Genomic DNA, 20754 nt, shown 5'->3' on the forward strand with positions numbered 1-20754 from the left:
AGCTAACAGTCTTAATTGTTAAGAGTTTTGAAACCTCCACGAATCTAGCTGGAAAAAAAAAATCCAGTTTCTCTTTCAGTTGTTATTTGCTTTGACACAACCGTTGCTGTGAAGTTATTGATTTATTTACTCAGTAGTCCTTATTGAATGATGGCTAAGGTAATTCGGGATCCCTACTGATGATAAGGTAGTTCTAATGGGAAGATAAAATATTGGGTGGCAAGTAAGTGCTATTAGAAAACACAAGTGAGCAGATCCAGAGTGGCAGACAGTGAAGATGGTGATGATCAAAGGTGACATCAAACAAGAGAACTGGATGAAACAAAGGAGTGAGCTTTGTGAAGGAAGGGAATCTCGCTCTGGTATAGGAGCATGTGTGTCATACAGGAAGACGTGTATGGCTAATCGAGAGAGTCAGAGTGGCAGACAAAGATACCAGTTAGCTCTTAAGGCCCCAAATTAAGAACCTAGTAAAGCCATTCAGCACCCTAATGCTGAGTAGACAGAACTTCCTGAAGAATGGCTCTAATTACATTTGTTCCTTGCTCTAAAAGCACCAACAGCTCCTCATTGTCTCCTTAAACAAAAATCATCTGAAACACTTTGCCAGGTGTTGACAACAGTTCACAGCCAACTCCTAACTTTTTTTCAGTTACTTCTTTTTATTATTTATACTTAAGACTAAGGCTTGAAAAATGATAGCCCAGGGACCAAGTCTAGCCTGTCAGTTGTTTTTACAAAGTTTTATTGGAAGACACCTCAACCATTACTATCAATGGATACTTTCCAGCTATAATACCAGAGTTGAATGGTTGCAACCCAGACACAAGGATGTTTTTTGAGGTCACAAAACGTAAAAAATATTTTGATGCACCAAGTTGTAAGCAAATTAACTTTTAAAACATTAACATTTAAAACATTTACAAAGCAATTCCTGTATTCTTCCTTTGACCTTCCAGATTCATTTCCTCCCCACAAGCTTCTCTTCCGTTCCTAGGGTAAGTAGAATAATGCCTCCCAGAATGTCCCCACCCTAACCCACAGAACCTAGGCTACGTTGTACTATGTGCAAAGGAGAAGTCAGGCTGATCGTCATCTGACCTTAAATTAGAAAGACCTGTCCGTATTTGCTTGACGTAATGACAGAGAGGCTTAAATGTGGATGCTGGATGTAGAAGGTTCAGTAGTAGAATGGGGTGATCCGAAAAAAGCTGGAGTTGGCCAGGTGACTTTGAGCATAGAAAGGCCAGAGGCCAAGAAATATAAGCCTAGAGAGTCTAGAAGAGGAAAACAACAAAACAAAATTCCGAGGACCTCTAGAAGAGCAGGAAGCTTCACTGAACCTTAGTTTTAGCCTAGAGAACCCACTTTGAACTATAGGCTTTTAGAACTGTATGATAAAATATTTGCATTGTTTTAAGACACTAAGTTTGGGGTAACTTGTTACAGCGTTTATGGGAGACAAGCATATTTCCTTCCTTCCAAGTCCACAGGCATCTGAATCTCTTCGGGGCCCTTCTGTGGTTTGGCTGTATTTATCCACATTCTGAGTCTATGTGGAAGTGGCTAGCTCCCTGAAGGAGGAGGAACATTCTACCCTTGTATCTCTTACGATGACAACCACAGTGCCTTGCCCAGAACAAGAGAGAAAGATAATGAATGTTTAGTGTGTTTGACAATTTGAAATGCATAATGTAGTGTATGGGCTAAGGTCAAGCAATCAGGATATGCACACAGCCTGAATACTGCATTTCTCAACTATCTGGGTAGACTAAGAACTTATCCTTAAACTACCTTAAAATTTGGAAGATGAAGAGAAAATGACAATAGTCTTAGTTACACATGCCATCAAGTTATTTGTCATCCCACTTTCAAAACTGAAAACAACCTAATAAAAAATGACATTATGAGGTGAATTGCATTTCTGCTGGCTTAGTAAATGCAATGATTCTGATAGACAGCAAATGCAATGACATCAATTTTGCCAATTGTCTAATTATAGGTCATATGAGGAAAGCCAAATTTTGGGGTATATTTTCTGTTATCAGTAATGTCCAAGAAGGCAATTAGGACTCATTAAAGAAAGTATTTGTTAAAAATTCGCAAATTACTAATAATGAGATATAATGCTCAGGTACTCACTGTAGCAAACACAAATGAATAATGGTAAAATTTTGTTTCCAGTAGCATCTTCAAAGGAGGACAGAGAAAGAAAATGAACAAAAGATAAGAGCATTTGAATTACTACCAGATTATAATAGGTCTGTTCCTTCATGTGATGAGAAGACAGAGAATACAGACAGAGCAAATGAGTCAGTCCGCTCTGCCAGTATCATTTGGAACCTGGATGCTTGCAGCATCCGCTAGCTCAGAAGCAAAAGCTCCTATAACACTAAATACTGTTCTGTAGACCAAGAAGGAATAAAGAGAACTGTGAAATGATTACTGTCAAATTTGGGTTTTAAGATTCTTTTCATTTACAAAAAGCACATCATTCCTTTCTGTATTTTCACAGTTGATCCATTTGTTTTCCCTCGTAGACAAATAGGTTTCCTTTCCCCATGTTATAAGAAGGGTATGTGTCCTTGTAGGGAAAGGTGAATGTTCCTCATTTTTACTTGTTATGGTGAGATAACTTAATAAGGAGTTCATTCATCAATCACGGAGCATCAACTATGTGTCAAGTACCATGACAGGTGCTGGAGGATTGAGCTGACTGAGACAATGTCACATGCTGAGGCAGAAAGCTGTGTCTCTGGGGAAGATTCATGACAGCATTTCTCATATAGCAGCGGCTGGCTGCTTCTGGAAGCTGCTGTCTTAATTAAACCTGGAGAGCGGCCACCTTCTCATTCTCTCACACTTGTCTTGATTAGATAGAGAGGTCAAAGGGAATAGAGAGGGTAGAGTCTGACTCAAAGCTTTAAGAATATAATTCTTCCTCTTGTTCCAATAGAAGACAATTTTGTATTCCTGAGAAAACTCTGTATCTACTCTTAGAAAGGACATTTAGAAGGAAATGACCGTGTCCTGCACCATTTTCTTTTGTGGTGTAACCCATTACTATACACCACCATTACTAAAAGCAATACCTGTATAGCATGTCCCATTCTGCAGGGAAGAAGACTGGAACTGGCTCAGGGGAGTCCTTTCCATAAGATCGTACAAGGCTCCAGCTGTGTGTGGGGCATGAGTGCGGTGTTATCTGAGGCTTGTTTCAGAATGACTGAGGCCTTAGGCCAGACTGCCCCCAGATCCTAGCCATATGAGTCTCCCAACATAGCAGTTCAACTCTTTAAAGCATCCTATGAGCAAGAAAACCCAGCACGAAACAGGCACTAAGGTCGTGTGCAATGTTACCAGGTATGTTCTGTCACCTTGAAGGCATTCTGATTGTTATAAGCAGACAACACGTCCTGACCATGTTCCAGGGGAGGGGATTACATCATTAACACAGGAAACACAGGCAGTGGGAGCCAGCCAAAGAGCCCACCTAACATGTCACTTAGGACTTTCCCCTCTATGCTACTTCACACCAGAACTTAACTTGTTTCATTATTGCTTATTTTTAATAATGGTCAACAGTATGTTAATAATTAAGTTGACCCCTGGCTTCACTATCTTGGGTACTGTTTTAATCTTAATCTAGGTTGTTTCTCTGTCCATCTTTTGTGTAGCTGTTTAAACATGAAAGTCCATCAAAGACATTTGAGTTCCTTTCTTTTTTTGCTAAGACTGAAATTTTATACTGTAGAGTTAATGCATACATTTATTTATTGCATACACTCCATTCTACTCTCTAAAAATGAGAACAAACTCATTTAATCTAAGTTTAAAGCAACACAAAACAAGATTTAAACAAAACACCCGACTTTCATAGAGTCTGTGATATGTATTCAGATGTATCTGTTTTTAATAATTGTTAGGCAGCAGGTTAAGAGCACTGAAGGCCTTGATTATGGCAGCTTGGCAGGCAGTGGCTAGTCAACGACCGCTTTGAGACTGCGTGCTGGTTGGTGCAGGTATGCTCTTGCTGCTTCACCGTGGTTGCTTTCTTTCCTCACCTCCAGTGTCATTTTGATGTATCATCTTTACTCACGTCCACAATTTTCTGCCTAGGCCTTTATCTGAGGTCTTTCTTACACTCCGTCAGATCTATTACTTTGAAAAATGCGAGGCGGGCATGGTGGCACATGCCTTTAATCCCAGTACTTGGGAGGCAGAGGCAGGTGGATCGCTGTGAGTTCGAGGTCAGCCGAGTCTACAAAGCAAGTCTAGGACAGCCAAGGCTACACAGAGAGACCCTGTCTCAGAAAAAGAAAAAAAAAAAGAAAAGAAAAATGAAAAATGCTATAACCGTCCATAGACATCCTGTAACCAGAAATTCCCAGCAAATGTTGCAGTATATCCAGTTAGGGATGCATAAATGCAAGAGAGGTGATTTTGTGCTTTGGCCAAGTCTTATTTAAAAAAGTAAAATGTACTTGCTGTGACCCTTGTTCCTCATGTTGTGGTGACCCCAAACCAAAAGATTATTTCATTGCTACTCCATAACTGTAACACTGCTACTGTTATGAATTGCCATGTAAACATCTGTTTCCTGATGGTCTTAGGTGACCCCTGCAAAAAGGTTATTTGACCCTCCAGGGGTCACGACCCACATGCTGAGAAGCACTTCTCTGTATGTATTACACACACGGCCCCAAAGGCATCACTTATGTTTTGCTGTGAGGTTTCTACGCTGTTTTAGAATCCTTTTTACCTTAAGGAGATGCTTCACTTAGCAGAGGGAAGGCATGGTTTATCTTATGAACAAGTTCAGAAGTTTCTAAGGCAAACAAAACATCATCTTAGAATTCTTCTTTCTGAGAAAGCCAATGTTGTCACTGAGTTAGAGGCCTTGTATCTGATCGAACAGTCCTGGCACTTCACGAGCAGAGCTACCTCTCGCTACATCCTGTGTGTTTATATCTAAGCTGTGAAAATTAGACAACCTGTATTTTGTTCCATGACTTTAATTTACAAGCCTTTCTCCAACACAACCCTACAGTGCTTAACATTTTAAGAGCATTTTCACACCAAGCCCCTTAATCCTTGACATGTCCTTTTGAAGATATCCCTTCTTTGGAGTAAAAAAGCTAGACTATGAAGGCAACTCATAATAGTTTCCACTTCTTGCAATGATTGTAAGACTCCATGATTTTATACAGTTCTAAAAACAAAACGATGGCCAATTCAGCTGTGACAGAATGTCTTAACTAGGCCCTAGTTACACTCAAAGGACTGATCAGATGTTCTAGACCCAAACACTGTCCTTTCCACGCCTGTAACTGAGGTAAGTTCTTTAAGCCTTAATCTTTTCATATTTTCAGTGTGTGTGTGTGTGTGTGTGTGTGTGTGTTGTATACACACAAGTGCAGGCTTATGAGCCTGTGTGAAGAAGCCAGAGGAAGAAATAAGTTATCTTTCTCTGTCATGTTCTGTCTTGCTCCCTTGAGACAGGGTCTCTCATTAAGACTTGAGGTGGGCTGTGAGACAGCAACTCACAGAAATCCTCCTGTCACTATCTCCTCCCAACCTCCATCACTAGCACTATACGAATATGCCAACCATACTTTGGCTTTTTATTTGGGTGCTAGGGATTTGAACTCAGATCCTCATACTCACTCAGCAAGTGCTCTTAACTCATATCTTCTAAATAGGAAATAGTATGCATCTCACAGGGTTGCTAAGGAGGTCATTTTGAAATAAAAATAACTATTAAATTTTAAGACTGTAAATTGTAAAAGTTAACAAACCTATATCAATGACACTAATTGTAAAGATAATATCTGTAATGCAATGTTGATATTGTTCTGAAGGCAGGGTCTGAACTTATGGGTCAAAATTGAACCTGTCTTATTATATTAGGTAATTATGAAAGCTGCTACTACAAATCTTTTAATACAGCTGTCACCCCGATTCTTCGTCCTCATGTAAGTCCTAGAGAACGCCCATTCCATTATCCCAAAAGAATGCCTTTGGTTTGAATGAAGACTTTCAGATCTTGGGGAAAAACATTTCTGTGTTTTTAGGCATTCTGTGATTAAAATTAGTTTTGTGAAAATAATTGGTGGGTCATCTCATGGAAGAGTGACTCTTCTCTGTCTATTGCCATCACCACAGGACCGTTACTGGCTTCTGTGATCTTAGGAGCAGTCTCTGCATTTTTTTCCCATTCTGCTTGAATCCAGTTCCTGTCAAAGTCTGTTAGCTATGTTCATACTAGGGTCTACAAGTTTCTAACTTGATTACGTCCTAGACTTTGTACATCCTGCAGTCCCCTTGATAATTTTATCCCTGCCTTGTCTAGCCATGCCTTCATAACCTGAGGCTACTGATAGTATTCGTGATTAAAGTATAAATCTGAAATATGTTCCTGGAAATCTTTTATGAAAACCAATCATATGTGGTATGGGATTAACTCACAGTAGAAATAGGTTTGCTTATATTAAATATCAGAAATATGATGCTTTCTTGATTTTATGACTCAAAGGCTGTATATATTTACTTCCTATGTGGCAACAGAAAATGGTAGGCTGCTGCTATGTATCTGATAGTATTGAATAGTTTCAGTATCCAATTTCTAGGGAAATTGTTTAATGAAAACAGCACATATTTGTCAACTGACTGATATGCAGATGGATCAATTGGGAGGCATGTAGTTGTCTAAGATCTAGGGTAAGAAAAGTGCTCATTGCTACTGGACTTTGGGGCATTCATTAATGTAGCACACACAATTACCGTGCCGAAACACTAACAGTGAACTTCAAGTTTTCTAACATTTATACACAATGGAGCAGTACAAATGTCTCTTTAAGATAAAGTACTCTTTGTTATTCCAAGTACAGCCCAACTGACCATCGTTCCCACCCCATCACTGTATCCAACTAGTTTTCCTGCTTCCTTCCTTCTTGTTACTCTAATACTTCAGTGTAAGAATTGTCTAAAAGGCTTTTTGCAAATGTAGGTCATACTATTTTATCGCTTCTTAAAGCCATCAATTGCTTCCTGTGACTCTTAAAATACAAGACGAATTCCTTTGCATGTCATATAAAGCTGCTGCCCTACATCTCCAGCCTTATCTCATGGTACTCATCTGCCTGCTCATATCTGGTGGGTACACAGCTTCGGTTTTACTGTCCCTCACACGTTTCAAGACTGTTATTGCTACAGAGCTTCTGTAATGGGCTGGAGAAGCTCTTCCCACAGGTTTTCTTGTAGTTGAGTTGGGACTCCAGTCCTACCTCTTCAAAGGCATTTCCTTTGTCCACTGGTCTTAAGTAGCACCTCCATGTACTTGCTTTTCCTAGCACATCAGCTGGCTTTCTAGTGTGTACAGCATGTACCCCTTTCCGGAATTATAATATATGCTTATTTGACCATTTGTTTACCTGGCACATTTGCATAGGCTGCTGGACAGCAAGGAAATATGAATAATACTTTAGGCATTTTGTAGTTTATATTGTTATTTTAGTGCCTAGGTCTGAGTCTGTCCCATTGTGGACATTCAGTCATTTGTGAAAGAATGAAATCAATCTAAATAGTTGCCTTTTCTTAAAGGATGTGTGTTTCTCTTTGGTTGTGTGTGGTTTTTTTTTTTTCTCCTGGAAATAAAATTTAACCTAGAATGAAATTTTCCTTGAAGCTAACAATAATTAAATTGTCCAAGATAAAATTCAATGCATTTTCTTAGTAGAGCCATCCAATACTGATCTTTCAATTTGCAGTAATACAAGGGAATGTATGTTTACCATTTTTCAAATGGTTGCATTCTATAAATATCTAGGGCCTTAAGTATCTGATTCTGAAGAAACAGACTCCACTAAACAGCTTAGTTTCTCTCAGTCACATGGGAAGGCACTCCCTAGCAGACTGAACTCTTCTGCCAGTTCCAAGAGAAGCAGGGTGCACAGCCCACGTGACCACTTCGGGGCAGGCAAATAGCATAACGCCAATTCCAAACTACTAGTATGGCTGACTTCCACCAAAGGAACATAGTTTTTTCTGGCAAATGCAGCTAACAATAAAGTATACCATTGGGAGAACAGAAAACAAAACTGATGGTGGGAGTGTGAGGTACAGAACCACTGGAATGCGACGTGAAGCATGAACTCTGGACCAAGAGAAGGGAGGGATCTAAAGGAAAAATCATGAAGGCATTTAAGATGTTACACCACTGTCTCCTCCCCACGTCGTGACACATTTTCTCACTGGCGTAAGCAGTTTTCATTTAGCTTTTATGTTATATGGGTTACACTTAAAAAAAAAAAAAAGAGCTATCTACTTAGAATTGGTTTTTGATGTTGTAAAGGATGTGGGGGCCCCTGATACTTGGTGTTAGAGTTGCTGTCTCAGAACATGAAGAGAAGACAGATATTAAGGCGACACCCTACTTTTAAGAGCTAAACTACTGGGCTGGAGCGATGGCTCAGTGATTAGCAGTTGTTTTCTCTAGCAGAGGACTGGGCTCAGTTCCTAGCACCTTCATGGCAGCTCACAAACATCTGTGACTCCTGTTTCAGGTGCTCTGATGCCCTCTTCTGGCCTTAGTGGCTACCAGCCTTACATGTGGTGCACACATGCCTGCAAGTAAGACACTTATATACATGTAATAAAAGCAAATTAAATAGAGTTAAATGGTTGCTAATTAATTATATAAATAGCAGAATGGATGCAGGATGCCTGCAGAGCCAAGTATATATAACCAGAGGGTCAGTGCTTCAAAAGGGAAAGGTTCTCCTTATTTTCAGCTGGCTGAATAAAATTTAATTAGTCAACCAATTTATAACAGTTGGACCTTTATATTTTTAATAAGAAATGCTTTAATCAAAATATTTACACATATATTTTTTATTACTTGTTTGTAAAAATACCAATAGTTGAGATTAGTGAGTTAAAATATATGATCATTAAAAACATTTTTAACATTAAAAGTTTTTTCAGAGGATCTTTTAAGAGATCTTGTGTGTTCGCGCATATATACGTACATATACATACATACATATATACACACACACTCAAGAAAGTTGTGCCAATTTACATTCCCACCTGTACTTGATATAGTTTTTACTTTCAGCTTTAATTAGTGGCAGGCCCAGATGGCTCCTAAATTGGTATTTTAAAAAATGCCTAATATATGAGTAATTTAGGAGAGAAGAAAGAGTATTCTTTAAGGAATGCGTTGTGCCCCTTGCTTCCTTTGCTTGGCATCATTTAGACCCTTGTGGGTGTAGAAAAATTAGTTCCAACTGCATCTCAGTTGTATGAAACATCAAAAGTTAAGACCCCAGCTATGATGCATTCATCTTGTTCCTTGTGTAGACACTGTCTTCAGTCTTTTAAAGTGCATTCCCAATTGGGGATGCCAATTTAATCAGATAGGCAGGATCAAAAGGTCTTCACATAGCTACAATATTAATTCTGAACTCTCCCAAGCCTTGACATCTATGTTTTCCTTGCTTTAATGCAATGGACCTTTCCATAATCACATATTCTTATGTATCTGTTTAGAAGAGCTTGAATTAGATATATATGTAGCTAGGTTACAGACTTGTGCTTCTGGTTTGTGACTGTTGAGTGGATACAGGGACTTCTTGGATACCCACACACATGACCAGGTTGTTGGAGTTGCCCAGCTCAGGTTGGAGGTTGGCTGGATGTGTTTGCACAGTGAACATAAGAATGGCAAACAGTATGTATGTGTGAAGTCATATGTACTTGGTGCTAGCTCCCTCTACATTAATGTTGATGTAGTCCCATGTATGTCTGATATAAAGCACTGTCTGTGCTTCTCAAAAGATCAATACCTAGCTGGGTCATGGTGGCGCACGCCTTTAATCCCAGCACTCTGAAGGCAGAGGAAGGTGGATCGTTGTGAGTTCGAGGCCAGCCTGGTCTACAAAGCGAGTCCAGGATAGCCAAGGATACACAGAGAAACCTTGTCTCGAAAAACAAAAACAAAACAAAACAAAAGATCAACACCTACTTGCCTTCTGCTTGACAAAAAATCTAGCTGAAGTCTGAGGAACAAGAGAAGGGTGAAAAGTTTCGCACCTCTCAGCTGTATTTTACTTTTCTCACTGTCTTTTCAATCCAGAATACAGAAGTGCATTCCCACCAGGGCCTAGTTCTCCCATAATTACTAGTTCAATAGGGAAAGTAAGAAGTTAGCTGTTCTTGCTTCCTACTATGAGGTCTTATCTGCCCCACCCTGAAAAGATATGCATATTTCTGTTTTTATATCCTATTTTCCATTTCTATGAGAACTTGAAGGCAGGAAGTCAATGACTGTTCCTTTTTAGTTCTGAGCCTTTAGCAGCTGAGCCATCTCTTCAGCTCCTACACTAATACACTGGAAACTCAGTGAGCTCTCATTTCATTAAGGTCTCCTATGGGATAACTGGCAAGAAGTTTTAAAAATTATTTAAATCAGAATTGAATGTTTTTGCCTTTTTTTTTTTCATAATAATTTTGTCAATCTACATGTTAGCCAAAGACCACTGTTAGGAAGCAGCAGTTATTTCACATGAAGATTACCCTAAGGTACCACAAAGATATGGCCATTGATAGTGGATGGGAGCAGCATTTCCAGGGTTCCAATACTGACTGAAGATGCTCAAGTCTACCGGGACTCATGTACGTCCTGACATTTGTCTCCCCAGGCGCCTGATGAGGATGGGATGGCCATACATACGATGTTGGTACACATGGGGATCTTAGAGGATTTCAGCAATATTCTGAAAATGGATGCAAGATGCATATGACTCAACATTTCTGGAAGAGAGATTTTATCAGAGTTCAGAGAAATTGGTAATCCAGATCGGGTTTGGGATTGCCTTCCAGTCTTCTCAGCTTGTTTTTAACATGTAAGATCCAAGAGAGCTTATGCTACAGATTTCTGAGGAAAAGCTTTAGTATAAAATCCTAGAGTGTGTTAATATTAAAAGAAAGTGGAAATAATTGCCCAGGTGAATATTTCAAGTTACAACTTGAAATACTCATAACTAAGGCAAAGAAATGAGGTTGGGGTTTTAGCTGACTGAGCTTCTTCATTCTAGTAAATTTATGTTTCCTGTTATATACATGAAAAAACAAAAAACCACCACTGCTTACAGAAAAGAAATGAGCTAGAGTTCTCTGAATTATTAAAGTTAAAGAGGTATGGCCTATAAAGCTGAAAAACACTGACAGAACATGCCAACATTAGCAGCTATACTTTAAATAAGACAGCATAGAAACTGTATGCTGTTTTTAAACACCAAAGCATGAAAAGCCTTAGAATGGATAAAAAGTGCACGTGCCAGTTTTCTGTTCTCTTCCAAAGAAATCTGCTGAATTTCAAATAATTTCTTTGAATAATCATGTTTGACGGAGATAATGGTTAATGCTAGTGAGGTAATTAAAGTTAATTACAGCAATGTCCACTGGGTTATATCTTCGCAGGTGTTTCCCTCTACTGTTTCTACCGAAACATAAAAGTGTTTATTACATAGAATTCTGAGTCTTCACGTGTTTATTAGAAGTGACGGAGTCCAGCCCTTCCTGAAGTGAAGAAAGAAATCCCCTATGTAATGAATTATTATGCTTTCTTGACATATAACTTTACTTTTAAAATGTATTAGGTTACATAAGATTTAAACATATACTCATATAAAGTGAATAGGCAGAATTTTGAAGATTGGTTTCTAATCTTCAAAAGTTTCCAAAGGGCCTGTGAATGTTAGTTCATCAAGCCAAGCAATGCTACGTACTAGCCAGAATTATATCTACAACTTAGTATTTTGACAACTAGGAGGAAATTATCTCTCTCTTTCTCTAGCTACTTACTTGCATCCCTTCCTACCTGTCCATCCTTCCAACCACTGACCACTCACCCATCCATCCAGTCACTCATCCACCCACCTTTATGCATTTCCTTCTTGGCTTAGATAAGGTTAAGAGTGGGATGAACAGTGGAATGCCAGACTAAGACAAACACAGGTAGTGATATTAAGGGGAGAGACAGAAACAAAGACAGCGCGCTATTCTGCTGAATGCCACATATTACCTGACATGTGGAGGATGTTATGTAGCCATCAAGTCTAACTTAAATCTGCTATGTTCTACTGTGGAAAATTAAATTCTTCAAAACAGACCATAACACTAGCTTCTATCTATACAATCTTTTAAAACATGACCTTGGTAGCACTTTCTGTAGGATGGAGCCCCAGTTCCCTCCCTGGAATCTGCATGGATGAACTCAGATGGGGGAATCAATGCTGTGCAGTTTCTGAGGCTAAGCCACAGAAGCAGATGTAGTTTCTCTCTTGCTTATTTAACCATCTGTGTGGGATCTTTGAATCACCATATATGTTTAGCTACCTAAGGCCTCCATGCTGGAGAGGATACAAGAGGCAGGTATTCCAGGTGGTATCCCAAGTTGAGCTGCCATTTGGATGGCCAGCCTAGTAGATTCTTAAGATGACTGCAATGTCAGAAGATATTCTGTACAATAATTTTCAAATGTCTGATAAGACATTCATGTGGTTAAAAACAATTTAAGCTACCTGATCCTAGAATACGATTTTGTTTTTGGATAAATCTAATACATTTGTATAGTTTAAATATGACTTAGCTTTTCTAGGCTCGGAACCACTAAGTAAATTAATAAATGATTGCATTTTCCTTTGTTTAGGATTTGGTCACGAGTGGCTCACCGCTTTAGACAGTCATGTGTACGTGTGCTACGTAAACTGTGAACCTAAGGTTCTTGGACTCTGCCATGGCTCTTACTTTTGTAGGGATGCTAAGTGTAGGTAACAGCATTATTTCATCACATTGCCTAGTGCTCTTGAGCTAAGATTTTACCTACTGAAACCATTTGGTCATAAACCACATTCCTCTATTTTGTATCTTGGATAAGTTATTATTGATTTTTATAAATGATGTTAGAGTTAGGAAAATCACCTGTGATTTTCAATGCAGAAGAATAAATGGTATAGATATTAAAGGTTGAAATTCTCATGAAGAGGTAGAAGTGCCTGGGAGGCAGGATGAGGGAAAGGTGGAAATGTCCAGTCATTTAGGTGTCCCCCAGGACCCTGTGCTGGTGCTGGGAATTACTTAGGGCTGGTCCACTTCTCTGAGGACCACACTGCTGACTTGAAAGAGCCCTAGTACTGACCACACAGTTACCACACTGTGGCAGCATTCTCTTGGCCCTCACTAAGCTGGCAGCTCAGAAGAGCAGGGAATTGGTTCGGTTTCTCCACAGTCCTTTCATTAATTACCTGGCTCACTTGCCAGAGTGTGTTCCTAGTCATCCCTGTTAATAATATAGTCTTTTTCTCTCTCCCTTCATGGTTTAACTTAACTCACTACTTCAATAGATTTCTTGTATTTTGCGTTTCTTCAGTTTGATCTTGTGAGAAAGGTCTTCAATACTTATCCCAGGCTATGCTAGCAATCATTATGTAGTCCAGACTAGCCTCAAAATCACAGAAATCCTCCTGCCTAAGGCTCCTAAATGTTGGGATTTTGGTTCTAAGCACCATAACTGGCTATGTCTCATCAGTCCTTTCTAATTCATTGTTGTTTGGGCATCTTCTGCTGAAGCTGGTCTGCATTGGTCTGCCTCAGTGCTTCAAGTGCTGGGGTCATGGCCTTGTACCTTTAGGCCTCATTCAACCTCATTTAACGTGCCTGTTGCATATTTTTAAAATCTTCCTTGGCATTGCTTTTGCCATCAGGTGTCTAGTGTGATTTATTTTGCTATTTGCTTTCTAATGTCAAAGACACTTTTGAAGGAAATAGAAGTAAAGACATCTATTAATTAGCTGGCTTCAGTTAGGCATGATCTTGAACACTTTAAAGAGAGCAAATATTCTTTTCCACAATTGGCAAATCTTTAATGAGTATCTATAAATTTTATGCAGACAAATATATTCCATTTAAACTATGAGAACTAATGTTTCTTGCATTTTGTTTAACAAATTATCAAAAAGGTGCAAAAAAAAAAAAAAAATGGATGACTTACAGTCCATATCAAGTATGGCACGAACGGACCGCACAAGTTCCTTGGATTCCAGAAGAAGCGTTGCTGGGAAGCTGCGTCCATTCCTTCCCAGTAGTGGAAGCGAAGTCTGTGATGCAAACACAGCTCTTCTTTCACTGTGTGAAACATGAAATGGCCTTGAGGGTACCACACAGCAACTGACACCCATTTTTGTTAAACCCGAATTTGTATCCATTATGTTTGCACAAAGATACTTCTATTTCAAGGAACATTACATTCATAGAGCTATACAAGAACTCGATCACATAGAAATTTGTTTCTGCTTTCACTTGTTTACTATATAGTAAATGCACATATTTTAAGAAATGCTTTGACTTTATATATAAGAGAGAAGTAAAGGAAGAAGACTCCAAATTGTTGGTCCTTTTGTTTTATTTTGTGAGATTTTAGATTAAACATATAAATATTAGTTTATTTTTATTCAACAGATGTTTTCTAGTGCTTGCAGTAATATTAAATAGATTTGATACATGTATATTTACTTAATAAATTATCTTTTAAATTTTCACATTTGCTGTCCTAAAGGCTTTATGTTAGTTTTTTCACTGTGATATTCTGTTTTACTTTTTATTAATAGCGTTCTTTACTGATAATTTCCCACATGTATATAATGCATTCTGGCTATGTTCTCTCATCCTTCTCCCTTCCCCCCGAACCTTTCCATCTCCCTTCTCCCTTGTAAATCTCTTTCCCACAGTCATTACTTTTTGTTTTATTTTCTGTCTCAGAGTTTAAATAAGGTACCATCTGAAGTAAACACATTAAGATATGATTTAAAATGCAACACTTTCCTTAAAGATTACACTAAAGCTTTTATTGAAGAAGACAGAAGAATTTATGGAAAAAAATTTATTTACAAGCCATCTTTTAAAACATGACATCATTGGCTCACAAGGACAAACTTAAGAATTCTCCAACTCAAAGGCATGACCTTTCCTCTGTGTTGGATGACCAAGGCTGACTTCACATAGAAGCAGTGTAACAAAAGTGTTCTGCCCTGAGTCAAATAAAATAAAACCTGTTAAAGTTACAGGAAAAAAAATAATCATGGTGGGGGCATTCTTAAATCTCCTTATTAAAAAAAATTCAATACAAAGCAAAACAACAGGAAAGATCTGAGAGGGACCCTGAAGAGTTCTGCGCACCAGGCAGAACAGACATTATTTTCAGTTTCCAGGAGGACACTGATCAATACCAGGCAATGGGGAAATCTCAGTAAACCCTGAAGGCTGAAATTGTACAGATCATATTTTCCAGTCCTATGTAAGAATCAAGATCAAAATTGCCATTAAAAATTTAGAACAAAATAACTAGGAAAAAAAAAAAAAAAGAAAGGAAAGGGAAGGGAAGGGGAGGGGAGAGGAGGGGAGGGGAGGGGAGGGAAGGGGAGGGGAGGGAAGGGAAGGGAAGAAGTGTGAACAAGACTGTAAGACTGTAGCAGTGTTTAACTTTCAAGACACTGCAGAAATTGCTTACTATAGCTTTTTAAAGTGGCCTTTCCCCCCCTAAAAAGTATTTGAGCATAAGGATTGCTTTTTAACTATTTTTAAACTTGATATTTAATAAGAAAAATTTGAGTTAGTAAAGGTCAAAATGAGACTTAAGGGGGGGTGGAGGTACACTTACAATATAGAAGAGGGATATGGTTGCTGGACAGTTTAAAACCCTTACTAAAACAATACTCATAGAATCCATGGGACTATATTGTAAATAACATGGCCAACAACAAAAGTGCCAGATTTCTTCATAATGAGGAATGAAACGTTAAGATGAGTGTAAAAGTCAACAACTGTATATTTTATTCTAAATTTGGAAAAACAGCTATGTTAACACTCTTTCTTTTCCTAAGAGAAGCTCTCACTGTAGCCCCACTGGCCAGCCTTGGACTCAGCAGAGATTCTCACATCTCGCCTCACAAGTGCTGGGTCACAGGTAGAAGGCGCTATGTATGGCTCGTTTCCTCTAGTGGACTACTGACCTCACAGTACCAGTTGTCTCTGTTTCTGCAGTTGGTGCTGGCAGAGACGGGCACAGTATGAACTCTGGCAGTCATAAGGAAATAATTGCTTTTGACATAGACCAGTAGGAATCTTTCTTCTGCATATGCCCTTCATCCCGTATCAAAGAGAGATGTGTTTTGGGACCAATAGACTTTATTTGTATGTTTGTAGTTGCAAGGAGGAACCCTGAAGCCAGCACCTTCAGGTGAATAACAACATATTAAGGTGTAGTCTACAAACATGCTTCTTTTATATGTATCTACCAAATGATGAACGTGAAAGAAGCTGATTGCCTGAATAGGTTTTGCAAAATTCTATTTGTCGTGACACATCCACCGGGCTGAGACTGATCCTCAGCAGCATCTGCCCCCAGCAGCTTATCCTCACACAGACAGGGTGTGTGCGTCCTCAGTCTTAGAGTGCAAAGTTACAGCGGCTGTATAATGCTTCCAGCAGTTTCTTTCAGAGTGCACTTACACTTTGAAAAAGTTAAAGCAAACAAGCAAACAAACAACAACAACAACAAAAAACAAAACCAACCAACCAACAAACAAAACAAAACCTGAAAAAGAGCATCCAATGGGAATCATGTAGCATTCTAAAACCACTGGAGTATTTTAGCCACAGTAGTTATAGAACTTACTGTGTTCATACTCTGTAGAAAGTATTCTTACCTTAAATTTAACAAAGGAGCAGAACTATCCAAAACTATTTCTTGAATAGCCTAGGGACAGACAAGATGGTGAAAGAGATTTGTAAGTTTGATAACTTAAAAAAAAAAACAACCCAAAAAATAAAAACCACTTGACTTGATTAATTGATTTTTACGATTTTCTTCTTCGTCAACTATGCAGATGTCCCTATTATGTTGGGGAGTCAATTACATTAACATGTAATTCTACTTAGAAATAATTGTAAGATATTTCTTTATTTAGAATACTTGTATTAATTTATTTGTGTGTGAGTGTGCACATGTGTGCAGATGCCTGCAGAAGCTAGAAGAGGAATGCTAGGCTCCTTGGAACTGGAGTTAAGGTGGCTGGGTCACCTGACATGAGTGCTGGGAACTGAATTCAGGTGCTTCACAAGAGCACCAAGTACTCCTCCCTGGTAAGGGAAGCCCGCACGTCATGATAGCATAGTTACCAAATTATGTTTACATGGTGTCAGGATTTTAAGGAAAGTACTTATTAAAAGACAGTATATATTTTATTATATATATATATTTATTACTAACAATCTATATAATGTTAGCCATTCTTTTCATATACCAAAGTAAATCTAAATCTGACTACAAGTTAGAATTGCTATTTTGCAAGAGATGTTTCTGTAGTCACCAAACACCAAGTTTCTGTGACGAGGACGTATTCCCTCTTCCTCCCTCTGTTTGTCCCTTCCTCTTTTCCTCCCTTCGTACTAGAGATTGAGTTTAGGACTCACATATGCTATCCACCATTCTATCATGTAAGTGTGCTTCCAGCCCTCCTTTTAACTTTTTATTTTGAGGCAGGGTTTCATCTTAAGTTACTCAGGCTGGCCTTGGACTCCCTTCGTACTCCAAAGAAGCCTTAGATTTGCTATCTTGCAGCCACACTCCAGGAGCTGGGATTACATCTCTGTGCTGTCAGGCTTGGCACAATTTCTTAGAAGCAATGTAGTATAGTTATTCCTCAGTATGTACAGATCATTGGTTTCAGGACCCCTGGGTCTATAAAAATCCACAGATGCTTAAATGGTTTAGTAGGTATGCATATGTTACGTATAGCCTACGGATTCATGAAATCATCTAAATAGATGACTTAATAATAAAATACAGCTTTTATGTAAATAGTTTTATAGTCTGTCATTGTCAAAACACGGTCAGGCATTTTTCTATTCCATCAGAAGAAACCATCTTGGGCCTGAGCACATAGTGTAGGAATGAGAAGCGAGGTGAACGGTATTGTAGAGTCCTAGAGAAAGACAGCTACTACTGTAGCAGGGTAAGACTACACATCATTTCATTTGCATAGCTTCAGTAGAGAGCTGGGTGTGGTTTGTGGAGCATCCTGGAGTTTTTGTTCCTGGTTCTTTTTTTAAAAAAAATTAATAAATTAATTAATTTTGAATACCTAACCATGATTATTAAATTTAAAAATAATTTAAATTTATTATAATTTTTTCAGATTACATCCAGATTGTTATCCCCTCACTTGTATCTTCTTGATCCCACCCTCCTGCCCTCTTCTGTCTTATTCCTCTCCCCTAGACCTCTGACAGAAGGGGACCTCTTCCCTCACTGTATGACCACAGCCTATCAGGGCTCATCTGGATAGCCTGCTTCCCCTTCCTCTGTGTGCCTGTGGGCCTCCCCAGCCAGCAGAAGTGATGAAATGGGAGTGGCAGAGCACCAGAGTTCAGGTCAGAGGAAGTCCCCACTTTCCCCACAACCATGAAACATGAGCTGTCCATTGGCTAGACACACTACAACCAAAATCAAAATAAAAGTTCCTGGACTTGCTGCTGTGGAATCCAAGAAGACAGTGGGTCAACTGTAAGAGAAAACCTACCTCCACAAAATGAAGAAGTCTTTCAGTAGATGCCTTAAAAGTTTTCCGAGCCATTTCTGATTTTCGCAATTGGCAGTCAAGAACTGTGACTCTCTTTCTCAAGTCCTGGACACTTTCCTGAAAAAGACAGTAAAAGTAGCACTGTTGCCATTTCTTCAATTTTCAACAACTTATTTTTATTTTTCATGAACTAGCAACTGATACTACCATTTCATTTATTGTCTCTCTTTCTACAAATGTGTTTGATTTTGAGAAGAGGTGCAACATAACTAATTAAATATTTAAAAGTTAATTTACATACAGATACTTTCAGTTCTATGACATACTCTGTATATTATGTTTTACAGTGACTTACATCCAGCTCAGATTTTTTTAAAGAACTTGTTTTAACACAGGCTAACAGAAAACCTTTTCTGGGTGGCATAGGCCAAAGTGCTGACCATATACACACATATGCACACATACACATGCATATACAATAAAATTCAAGAAAGGTTGGACTGTTAACAACAGAGAAGAAGAAGCATCCTATGAAGAACAGCAGCAGTGCCCATGCTGGCACGAACAGCCATGGTGATGAGGAAATGCTGAAGCATGGATCACTCTGAGGCACATGCTGATCCTGGAGGGCTACACTGTGAAGCATGGATCACTCTGAGGCACATGCTGATCCTGGAGGGCTACACTGTGAAGCATGGATCACTCTGAGGCACATGCTGATCCTGGAGGGCTACACTGTGAAGCATGGATCGCTCTGAGGCAAATGCTGATCCTGGAGGGCTACACTTTGGGTTTCATCAGACATACCTGGCATGCAGAGCTGTGATGGGAAAATGAGTGAAACAATTTTCATCGAAAAGGTACTTGGATTTTGGCTCTGCTCAGTAAAAAAGTCTGTCCTGAATAATTGCTAACTGTAACGCTCAAACAATGATTGATAGAGAAACAGAAGGAAATTTGGGGTCTGAATTTATATTATTTAGAGGACATGAAAAACCCAGAACCTGAAACTATTACCTAAATTGGTCCTAGGTTAAGAGAAGCAAAAATAAAAGTTGCTGTGGAAGCTATTTTTCTAAGTTGAGATTTCATAGAATGTTCATAATTGTGTCAAAAACCCCCCACAAAGTTGAAATTAAAAAAAAATCACTTAACATGAAGAATTATATCTTGTGAATTGACATTCAGATAATTAATCATCACATCTAAAGAGTGTATATATTAATCAGGTACATAAACATAGAGTAACTATGTTTAGCATGTTTTAAAAAGAGAGAATTGAAAATATAACAGGACCAGCAACTCAAAATAGATCTAATGAGAATAAAAGTCAAAATTTAATAATATAGTCATTATTATGTTAGAACACAACAAATAATACCCAATTTCATACACATAAAAAGAAAATACAGAAACTGGAAAACAGAAGTAGTAAAGGTTCTGAGAGCGGAACAGATAGGTAAAATTTGAAATATGAAAGGAGCCAACAAATCTGGGCTCGTGGGAGGGGGGTGTGCTGCAGAGATTGATGCATCAAGCAAGGACTATGCATGGTGAGGACTTAGACCCTCTGCTCAGATATAATAGGTAGGCAGCAGTCTCCTTGTGGGTCCTATAATATGGGGAGTGATGACTACTTTTGACAGGGACTCTGGTGCCCGCATATTGGTCACGTCCCCCTTGTGGGGAAGCCTTGCCAGGCCACAGAGGAAGAGGATACAAGCAGTCCAGTTGAGACTTGATAGGCTGGGGTCAGACGTTAAGGGAGGAGGGCTCCTCCTTTTAGAGGACTATGGGAAGGGGGAGAGGAGATGAGGGAGGGAGGGTAGGACTGGGAGGGGGCTACAATCGTGATGTAAAGTGAACAAACTAAAAAAAAAAAAAAAAAAAAAAAAGAAATATGAAGGGAAGCAAGGTAAGAGAACAGGCAAATCTCTTGAACTACCAGAATAAAAAATTAAAGAGAAACTGCATGGAGACTGGAAAGATGGCTTCTTACTCAAGATCACTTGCTATACTTACAGAGGACTCGGGTCCCAGTACCTCGACATACAAGGCAGCTCACAACTGGTTCTAAGTCCAGGTCTAGGAATCTGAGTCCCTTTTCTAG

At 38.9% G+C, this 20754-nt stretch overlaps 1 protein-coding gene across 1 annotated transcript in view; it reads right to left on the reverse strand.

Annotated features, from left to right (window-relative positions):
* Positions 1–20754, reverse strand: part of Stxbp4 (syntaxin binding protein 4) — a 125705-nt gene that overhangs the window by 34596 nt on the left and 70355 nt on the right. The window contains exons 13-15 of the mRNA XM_051158291.1: positions 18645–18761; positions 16770–16819; positions 14057–14190 (exon numbers count right to left, since the gene is read on the reverse strand). Coding sequence (XP_051014248.1) covers positions 14057–14190; positions 16770–16819; positions 18645–18761 — 301 coding nt within the window. The remainder of the gene's footprint in view (positions 1–14056; positions 14191–16769; positions 16820–18644; positions 18762–20754) is intronic.

Source organism: Acomys russatus, chromosome 16, assembly GCF_903995435.1.
Source record: "Acomys russatus chromosome 16, mAcoRus1.1, whole genome shotgun sequence".
In the NCBI taxonomy this organism is placed as follows: domain Eukaryota; kingdom Metazoa; phylum Chordata; class Mammalia; order Rodentia; family Muridae; genus Acomys; species Acomys russatus.